This window comes from Cheilinus undulatus, linkage group 9 (genome assembly GCF_018320785.1).
Source record: "Cheilinus undulatus linkage group 9, ASM1832078v1, whole genome shotgun sequence".
NCBI lineage: Eukaryota > Metazoa > Chordata > Actinopteri > Labriformes > Labridae > Cheilinus > Cheilinus undulatus.
In genome coordinates, this window is record NC_054873.1 from 37623455 (window position 1) to 37634341 (window position 10887).

Consider the following 10887-nt stretch of genomic DNA (forward strand, 5'->3'; position numbering starts at 1 on the left):
AGAATCCAGTATTGATCAAAGCTGTATAATGAAAAAAAAAAATAACGCCAGACTTGCAGTATGTAAATAGCAGCCCATTTACTTCAGTCAGTACAAATGTGGATTATAGTGAATAGATACATTCTAATTTGAAAGCACATTCTTTTATCACGGTTAGGATAGAAGCACCACAAACATGAAGATATCCTCTCACTTAACACACACATAATCCAACATTAACAGTCTATAAAATAATGTTAGAATGGAAAAGCTCAACTATAAAGTTCATGTCTTTTCTTTAAGTAGCCTTCTTTTGAACTCAACATTAATACAAAACAAAAAATATAAAACTTTATAAAACATTTTTATAACAGCACATTTGGCTTCAATAGATGGTTAAAGACCCTGTAAAGTGAAATCCAAAATTTGTGTCCTAACACACTAGATATGTTGGAATATGGTTGCTGTAAACATGTAAAAACACAGATCTACATGTGACTGAATTTTGGATTTAGACTGTTCAAAGTTTTTCACCTCTTTCCTGGCCGGGTTCAATTTGGTCAGGGCAAATATGTGGACTGGTGATGTCATCAGCCCACAGTGGGGATTGGCCCCGCCCCTCTAACACTACAATGTAAAATCACAGAGCAGTTCCCCTCAGTACAGTCTGTTGTTAGCAGATGTCACTACCTTTACTGAAAGTTAACAGTTAAATACTGTTTTTCTGTTCATTGTGAGATAAATTTGTCAAATCTATCAGCCACGGTGGTCTATGATCACTTAAAGTATCATAACAGAGATTTGAGCAACAAAACAGACTTCGTCTCTTCTTCTAAGGTCAAGGGGCAGGCTAATAGCATGAGTGCCTTCTTCAATTCAGACTGTAGCTTTTTTTTTTTTAAATCTGAGAGGATTGTATTTGTCCTGAGTGAGTGTGGCTTCAGCTCATTCAACAGACACACCCACAAGATCCTAGAGCAGATTTTAATGCCTCATTTTTCATGATTTTTAAGCTTAATTTTACAAACCTAGAAATGTTTTATCTGACTGAAATTTGACCCAAGGGTTCATAACACACTGACCTGTCATACAACAAACCTAAATACAGATTTATTTTTGCGTTACAGGGTCTTTAATTGGTTAAGACACAAAAGCCATTTGCCATCTCTGGTACCCAAACTTTAGTTCTTCAAAATTTTTACTGAAATGCCTTCAAGAGGTTATTTTCACGAAAAACCCTTTCTATTCTTCTCTCGCAGTTCATCAATCTTACAACAATAAACTCTGTTCAGTTCATATGGAAGCTATACTGACTGAACCACAGATGTTAAATTAGCACCCAAAAAGAACAAAATTCAGACAGCCGAGTGATGTTAAAGCACAGAATTAATAATTGGTTTTCAGTCACTGAGACTCGATGCTGAAGTCCATCTTAATGTCTCCTAAGTTGGGTTCAAAGGTGAAGTTGTAAGCCACTGAAGCTTGGCCATTACCTGAACTGTCCCACGGTGAACTGAAAAAATAAACCCCCTGTTTCCGGTGTCCACTCCACTCACACTCACCCTGAAAGGAAGGCGAAGCAACTCAGTCAGAAAATCAAATCACATTATTTGGCGTTTACTGTGCAATTAGATTGAAAAAAATAACTTTTGAATTCAAACTTTCTTGAGTCAAAAATGGTAAAGTCCAGCCTCTGTTGCACGAATTTGTTATGACACAATGAGATCAGGTCCTAGAACAATAAAATAAAAAAATCAGGGTACAAAGAAGACAGTCACGTTATTTGCTGTGATACCTGCTCACTGATTGGTCCAATCAGTCCTGCACTGACAGTGATGTCATCAGTTAGATGATACTCCATCCACAACGCAATACCATGGCAGCGACCCGCCCTGAAACACACATTTAACAAACAAATAATAAAAGTGGAAAGTGCTTTTTAATCAGAGCTTGACAGACACATCTTATGCTAAGGGATTATAAATTTGGGGTAAACTGAGAGGTTAAAAAAAAAGAACAATTTAATCCAAAGGGATTTAGTAACGCTAAATTTGAATTTGAAATGAACACGTTTTTTTTTTAATTTGGTATGATTTTAAAAAATGATAGTGAAAGAATTATCAGTACCTTATGAGAGGCAGTGAACCCTGACTGTTGATTGGCTGTTGAGGGACGCACTGTGTGAAGTCAAAGGTCATGATGGCTGAGGATCTCGTAAGAGCACGGCATGGGTACTCCCAGAGAGGGTGGGGCTCAGCCTCACGAGACTCCCGGAAATCTAGAGATCGCTGAAGACAATACATGATTTTAGAAACATGAAAACAATAATAATAAGAAAAAGTTGAATTCATACATCTCTTTTTAAATGATCAATGGATGCTTTATATTAGAACACACAAACAGAGGCAACATGATAAAACCATGACCATAAGCTGAGTTTAAGAAAGAGTTTTTATAAGCATGCACAAGGACGCAGCCTTGTGTATATCTCAAGGGAGAGGGTCCCAGAGAGGGGGAGCTCTCACACTGAAGGCTCTGCACCCAAAAGTCCATAGGCTGGTGTGGGGAATGGAGAGCAGATCGATGTCTGAGAACTGAAGAGGGGAGAAGGTCTTTGAGGTTTTGGGGGGCCAAGGCCATGCAGAGGTTTGTAGGTGAGGAGGAGGATTTTACATGAGATGTAGGACTTGGCTGTGAGCCAGTGAAGGTGGATGAGCATGGGGGTGATGTGTTGCTAGGGCTAGGTACACCTGACAACCCGAGCAGCTGAGTTCTGCACATACTGGAGCTGTTCAGGGCTCTGCCAGGTGCCCCAGACAGTAGATTATACTATTGCTTTAGTATAGGGAAAAGGAAGTGATGAAGGTGTGTATGAGTGGTTTGAGCAATGATCTCCATGAGGGAAAATAAAGGTTACTTGAGTTACAAGGAGGTAAATCTGACTACTGAGAAAACTAAGCATACTTAGAAGTTTTTACCTGGACCATTTCATCCATGGGTGTTACGTCAAAGCCTTCACACGTCCCACATGGTGCTCTTATCCTCCACAAATCCTAAAAAACATTGTAAAACTTCATGTATCATATGCATGATCAATTGCCTTATCTGTTTGTTTTGATATTTTTAAAACAAGTGTTCTCAGTTCAAGGCATCCAATCAGAATCTGTTTAGGTAAAAGATTACAGTCCACACACCTCTGATATTAATGGAGTCATTAACTAAACACTGCCAATTTGCCGATATCTGTTTAATATGACACTGTAATTCAAGTAGACTCGGTATAAAGAATCTTACAAAAAGACAGCCTTTCATAAAGGATTACTCCTGAAATCTTGTTAAAAGTCAAGGAATCCTTTTTTGACTCGGAGATGGATTATCAAAGACCTATAAAGGTAATAACAGACCCACTAAGACTAATGGTTTGATTTAAATAGTATGTGTACAAAAAACCTATTCTGTCTCACCTGGAATTCCACAGCCATCATGTGCAGTGAGGCCGAGCGGGGCAGTATGGTGGCGTTGGGCTGGAGGAGGCCTGCCAGTGCGGTCCGACAGTACCAGAAGAAGAGGGAGTGCCATGGTAAGAGGCTGGTGCTAAAGTATGGTTCACCCATCAGGACTGAGATCTGTGGGACACATGATGCACTCTTAAAGTTCACAGAAATAGGATTTTGTGGGATTTTTTTAAGTTACAGAATTGCATCTAACACATTTAAAGTGGTTCAAATATAATAAGATTTGAAATATAACAGTGCAATATGTATTAAGCCGTCTGGACATCAGGGGGCAGTAGAACAAGCTGCAAACTCGGTAGTGGCATGTAACAAACAGGCCAGCTATCTACACATGTAACAAGAAAAGAGTAACATAGTCATTCCAAGTTCCACTTTTTATGGTTATTTTCCTTCTAGCATTGCTTTATTATTTTTTTTTATCTAACTATGATTCAAAGAGCTGAGATAGGAGTCAAATTAAAGAGTACAAGACAGTGGCCTACACATAGCCGATGTGCACTCCACTGAATTTGCAACTTTGCATGAGCCTGCTGTTAAAAGCATCAAAGATACTCTGTCCAGCTAAAGCCACAACACTCAAGGCTTGTGCCAAAAGTACCTGTTCACCTCCTAGATCATTACTGGTCAGCTGCTCAGGTCTGATTTCTAGCAGCTCCACGCCTCCTTTCATTGAGTTTGCTTCCAACACCTGCAAGGAGAAAAATGATGCATCAGCAGCAGCAGCAGCCTAAGGATTTTGGTGTTTTTGTGTTAGAATTCAAAATGTGAATTAATAAATAACATCTATACTTTGTCAAAAATGTGGTGCATTAATTATCCTCTACCTGCTCAATAACCTGTTTGGACATTCTGGAGTTTTCTAAACTGTAGATCTAGATGGGGAACAGGAGAATAAAACATGTGAGAAACAGATCTGAATAAAGTTTCTGGTATGTTAAAGTTGAGTATTATCCCAAAGGGTCTAAGTGGAGTACCTTTTTTGCTCCAAGTATGTGTGCAAACACAGGAAGCAGACTTCCATCACTCACACTAAGGCAAACACTGTCTTCCTTCAGGACCTGGAGTGAACACAGCAGGACTTCAGAAAGCTATTACACAAATTTATCCGTTCTCTCTTTGACTGTTGTCCTCTATCACTTACACTGCGCAGAGCACTGATGTAACTTTCTGTGCGATGTCTGTCATTGAGTTCTCCAAAACGTGGACGGGTCCAAACCAGGTGAGCCTGGCAGGTACAGCATGGCCGAGAGGGAGGAGCGTCAGACTCTGAGTTCTGTTGGCTAAAGGTGCAAAAAGGAAACCATTTAAACCTGACACCAGAACCACTGCTTCATTTGGACCAATATTAACATTCCTTATTTAGAACAAGGTATTTTATATTCATTGACTTTATAAGTGAGTATCTTATGTTATTTCAACAATCCATGCTCTGCTGCATTTATTTATTTTTAAATTAGATATCAGAATTGGAAGCAGCTTGATTGACCAGGTGGGTTTACACTTGCAGGGAAATATCACTCTGATATTTTTTTTTTTTTTTTTTTTTTTTACAGAAAGCATGACACATTAACTGTTAAACTACTGACCAAGCCTTCAGATGAAATAGTGCAGTGGTAAGGAGTGCAGAGGATGCGGAGGTAAACATGTTAGTAAGTTAACTATGAAACAGATGGGAAAGTTTTTACAGTGTTAACATTAAAATAATGTATTTGGGGCCCCGAATCCCTTAGCAGTTAGGTTGCCTGCTTCGGTCAAGGGCTTGATCTCCAGCTCCTCTAGGGACATGTCTATAGCTGTTTCTCAAAGTCCAGGATCTTTTCTCTATGGGAAGGATCCCTCTGAATCAGGACCCTTAGCCAGAGTCCTCCCTGGCAACTCTTGAACACACATTTGGAACAGGCTAGCGAGAGTGTGTGATTACATCATTGGAAGGGTCGTGCCCATATATGCAGCGACGGCAGAAATAAAAATGGGAGGGGTACTAACAACAACTTTCACAAGTTTTACCCAGCGCCGTCTAATAAGCTATCACATCATCATATTATCATAATAAATATAGTAATATGATCATATAATCATATTGATCATTCAATATAATCATACAATTATATAATAATAATACATGGAGCTACTTTTACCCATCCAGCTTTACTTTGATGATATGAAATAATGATGACAACATATTTACGGTGGAAACAGGACATTTAAAAGTGTATTGAGCATGCTAGGACCTGGCTTTCTCCTGATATTATGCTGTTTTATTTGTTTTTAAGAGAAGTGTAAAAAGTGCTTTGAGTAGGCAGGCAACTAGTCCAAGTCCAGTGATCTTATCCCAGCATCCATGGGTCAAAATCCCCACTCTCTTTTCCCAACATTTCCCATCTCTTTTCAGCTGCACAATCAATAACAGCCAAAATGGAACATTAAAAAAATCTGCATAGATTCATGACAGACTGTATGAATCTGTAAATGTAGCAGCTAAATCTGTCTGTAATTTGTCACATGGCTTCAAACAAAGGCTGCCTGTATTAAGGATATTAAAACTTAACTGTAACAGGGGTTATACTTTATTCTGCTAAGACGATTTTATGAAACTTTTAAGTTCTCCAGAAAAGCTTTAGACCATATGGTTGCTGTAGGCTGCTTCTAAGAAATACTTTAGCACAGAAGGACCAAATACTCTTTGTTGGTGTAATAAGGAATGATAAAGGGTAAACAGACTCGAGCTGGGATAGTGCTTTTCTAGTACTCTGACTGCTCAAAGTGCTCTTTATATTTGCACCACATTAACCACTACATAGCTATAAAAAGTGGCCATCAGTGTTAACTAATCTCATTCATACACATCCACACACTGCTGATCCAGTAGTTTGGGGCTCAGTGTCTTGCCCAAGAACATGTCAACATGTACTTAATGGAGCTGGGGATCGAACACCTCACCTTCTGGTTAAAAGACCCAACAACTTAACCACTGGCACCCTATTATATAAAGTATGTGTACAGTCTCTGGGCTGTTACCTGTGGGACTGCAGACTGTACCACAGACTGTAGTCGTCATGGCAAACAGTCAGACTCAGCTCCTCTCCTTTGGTCACTGTGTGCTCCACAGGCAGGAAGTACACGCTCTGCATCCAGTGGTCCCGCCACTGAAACACAGCACAGTGATCAGCAGGGACCGATGGGAGAACGGCACAGATAACTGAGTCTTTAACTCACCGGAGCTGTCTTTGGTTGTGTGTATGTCCAGCTGGGAGCCATGCTGCAAACAATGCTTCCACTAGGATCCATGTCCAGGTCCCACCAGGACAGGACCACCTGGGCCTGACCGCCAGACTCAGCCACAAACCGGGAGGAGTATGTCTGTAACGCACTGCTGACTGGTTTACTGAAGTCCACACTGAGAGCAAAAGAGAAAAAAAGATGTGAGGCACTCGCATGCACAAAAAACAATCTCAACATGATAGTCTCCTTCAGACCTGAACATGATGCAGAGAGGACCCAGAGGGGAGAAGCTGTGAGGAGACACCTGGCTCAGCTGGATGTCACACACCGAATGGGCTCCAGCACATTGGCCTACAGCAGGAGGGGGGACCACACGGGCCCCCTCCACCTCCACTGGCTGCAGCTGAGCCCAGCTCCACAGCAGCTCCGACTCAACTAGCTGAGCATAGACTGTGGCCCGATGAGGAACCGCCTCACAACCCTCCTACAAGAAGGTGCAAGGACACATCTTCATATCAATAGAGGCTTATATTTTTACCAGGATTTTATTTGGTATTTAATGTTTTTTCTGAGTAGAAGAAACTATTAAAAATACAAAATGATCATTCGCAAACTAATAATAGTATGAGCAAAAACACAGAGACACACACTTACCTGGACCAGATTTTGGTGAGCGTGTTCATAGCTGGGCAGGGCTCCTTCCCCTATCAGCTCAGTATCAAACAGTTCTGTTATCAGAACATTGGCCTTCATTTGCATATCTCCATCTGTTTCAATTTCAACCACAACATATACCTCAATCAGCACAGAGAGAACAGCACAAAGCATCAGAAACAGAGGGACACAAAGGGTTCAACCAGTGCAGCAGTGTATGTTAGTGTTTTCTCCTACCTGGCCCCACAGTAACATCAGTTGAGTGTTTGTTAATGATCTTGATCTTTTCAGAGAAGCCGTTCTTCTTCACGATGCACTGTGCTGCCTCAGCCATGGGCTTAAAAACCTGAAACAGAGATGACAGAGGTAAAGCCATCATTTCTTCTATCAGAGACAAACAGATATTTAAAGTTAGTTAGCAAGAGGAAAAAATAACTTTGCTTGCTAACATGGTAAAAGCTCTACCACTGCCTCAGTTTATTTTTTATGTGTTGCTGTATGATGCTTAAATATCATATATTCAAATCCTAAGTCCATAACACCAAGGCACCAAATATGAGAAATACACTACTTGTGCTCCACATAAGGTACCTGTGGTACGGCCTTGGCTTAAACTAACAGTGCAGATGTTACTGTAGCTTCCTCTTTAATAAAAGACTCTATCTCTGAATTTTTTTTTTATACAGTATAAGCCGATGAATGGCTAAAACACGCACTTTAAATAGGCATACCTTGATGCAGCGTATTTTTTAAGAGCTTATGGTAGAGCTGTTACAGCCTGCTAAATGCCACCAGGCTTAGAAAATTCACAGAAGGAAATCAGTAGTAATTAGATAGAAAAATATGGACAAGCAAGACAATGGTTAAAAAATCCTCTTGTATTTACTACTTAAAAATCCTTCAAGAACTAAAATTGACAGCCTGACAGATATACAACCTTTTTTATTTTTTACAGAGGAAATACAACCCAAATACCAAAAAAGCTGAAGCGCTGTTTGAATATAAAAAATTGCAATGATTTGCAAGTCTCATAAACCCCTATTTTATTCACAATATAGCACAAACAACATATCAGATGTTGAAACAGACATTGTACCATCTCATGAAAAAATTAGGTCATTTAGAATTTGATGGCAGCAACATATCTTAAAATAGTACAGACAGGACAAGAAAAGGCTGGAAAAGTGGTACTAAAAAAAAAAAGCTGGGACTAATGAGTTTAATTGGCCACAGGCCACTAACATGACTGGGTATAAAAGAGGCAAGTTAGAGAGGCAGTCTTTCAGAAGTAATATGGGCAGAGGATAACATATCTGTGAAAAACTGCATCAAAAAATTGTGCAACAATTTCAGAAAAATGTTCCTCAATGTAAAATGGCAAAGACTTTGAATATCCCAGCATCTGCAGTATTTACTATCATCAAAAGATTCAGAGAATTCAGAGAAATCTCTGTGTGCCAGGGACAAGGCTGAAGGTCAGTATTTTTTGATGCTCGTGATCTTTGGGCTCTCAGGTGGCACTGCATTAAAAACAGACATGATTCTGTACTGGATCACTGCATGGGCTCAGGAACACTTCCAGAAATCATTGTCTGTCAACACAGTTCACTGTGACATCCACAAATGCAAGTCAAAGCTGTATCATGCAAAGAAGAAGCCAGATGTCAACACAATCCAGAAAGCACACTGTAAAACTGTTCTGTGGTCAGATAAATCAAAAATTTGAACCTTTTTTCCTGGAAAATAGGGATGATGTGACAAAATTGTAAAATGTGTCAGTTCATCTGATGTGTTGTTGTGGTCTAGGGTGCGAAAAAATACGGGTTTATGAGATTTGCAAATCATTGAATCTTGTTTTTATTTACAATTTACACAGTGCCCCAATTTTTTTGGAATTAGGGTTGTACCCCAGAGCCAATATACATGGTAACACCATGGAACCTATCAATCTGAGCACTGAGTAGTCTCCATGCAGAACATAGAGATAGAGCATGTGTACCTCGACAGCATAGCAGAAATCAGCTCCAGCAGTAACAGCCATCATGGACAGCAGGCCTGTTCCTGTACCGATGTCCAACACAATAACCTTCTCACCACGAGCTTTTACCCGAGCAACAGCTGCTTGGATGCCCTGGTAGTACTTCTTATTCTGAGGGAACAAAAAATCAGATTCTTAGTGCTGACAAGGAGAAAACTCTCTGCGGCGAGGTTGAAATAACTGGATTACTGGATGGATGAAAGAACCAGTGTTCTCCTTTAAAATAAATCAAGTTTCCTCATAAGCACACATTAGTGAACTGACAATGCTTAAATAATAACTCCATTATTATTACAGGTACATGAAGTTGTGTTTTTCCTTTAAAATTTCATGAGATTGAGACTATCTTTAGAATATGTAAAATTAAATTTAAAAATGCAATTAATTTTCTTCTGCTGCCACAAAGACCTTAAACAAACAGATATAAATAGTTGAAAAGGCAAACAAGAAAAGCACAGAAAAAACCTGTTTATGATGAAGCCACTCGGCACTCACCCTGTCATGGTCATGGAGCATGTCTGCGTAACAGGACCTGTAGGAAACAATACAACAGATTCAGATGGACGACTGCTAGCACTGTATAATTGATGCTTTTTGTTCAAGTGGCATTAGGCCAACTTATTTAATGTCTATAACAAACAAGGCCACAGTGTTCATGACGTGTGTAAAAAAACGGATTTTTTCCATTCCTTGTTCTTTAAAAAAATAAAAAAATTGACCTCTTCTGAATAAATCTGATTTTGAGGATATCTCCTGGTCAAGAAAAAGCATAGCATAATATTGTTGCACAATAATGTGGCTTTAATCACAGGTCATAGAAAATCATCGGTCAGAAAAAGGGATGTTGTTTCCCACACATGCTGTGACGCTCAGAGCTACCTGGCTATCTCCTGATGGTAGTCGTACTCCTCGCTCTCCTCCACCCAGTCTAAAGCTCCACTGGTCGGGTTGGCTCGTCCACAAAAGGTCTTCATCTCCACAATAACCGTTAAAACACTCGATTAACACGTGTGAATAAATTCAAGGTAAACTAACAACTAAACTACACAAATGCAGGAGTAAACTGGATTACAGAAGCAGCATTGCTCAGACGGGAGCGGCCATCTTTAGCGACGTCATTGGGAGGTCACGTGACTGGTACACAGCCTGTGACGTGAACACATTAAGTTTAATACTTTTCTAATAACAAAAATAATAACAAAAAATGAATCAAAACAGCCAATAGTTGATAAGATCATTGCGTTAACTATTATTATATCTAACACGTTTTATGTATAATTATATATTTTTTAGTTACTTTAGAAAACTGTTGCATATTTTCAAATTAACCTTTATTGTATTGTCAAGCTGTTAAACATATTTGACGACAGAATGAATAAATTAGGAACAGCATGAACAACAAAAGAAAAAAAATCACAACAAATTTAAATAATTATAACAGTGAAAGATTTTATTTTATAACATTTTCACCTATATGAA

The 10887-nt window shown here is 39.3% G+C and overlaps 1 protein-coding gene across 1 annotated transcript; it reads right to left on the reverse strand.

The window, feature by feature from the left end:
* Positions 1 to 990: 990 nt before the first annotated feature.
* prmt7 (protein arginine methyltransferase 7) lies at positions 991 to 10513 on the reverse strand. The gene is made up of 17 exons (XM_041795384.1): positions 10288 to 10513; positions 9904 to 9940; positions 9370 to 9519; positions 7608 to 7716; positions 7371 to 7483; positions 6971 to 7200; positions 6711 to 6891; positions 6513 to 6640; positions 4636 to 4774; positions 4469 to 4552; positions 4319 to 4366; positions 4093 to 4182; positions 3444 to 3605; positions 2958 to 3032; positions 2107 to 2267; positions 1775 to 1871; positions 991 to 1542 (listed from the first exon to the last, which is right to left on the reverse strand). Exons 1-17 carry the CDS (start codon positions 10380 to 10382, stop codon positions 1384 to 1386), a joined length of 2058 nt encoding a protein of 685 aa, XP_041651318.1. The 5' UTR covers positions 10383 to 10513; the 3' UTR covers positions 991 to 1383.
* Between the last annotated feature and the right edge of the window lie 374 nt (positions 10514 to 10887).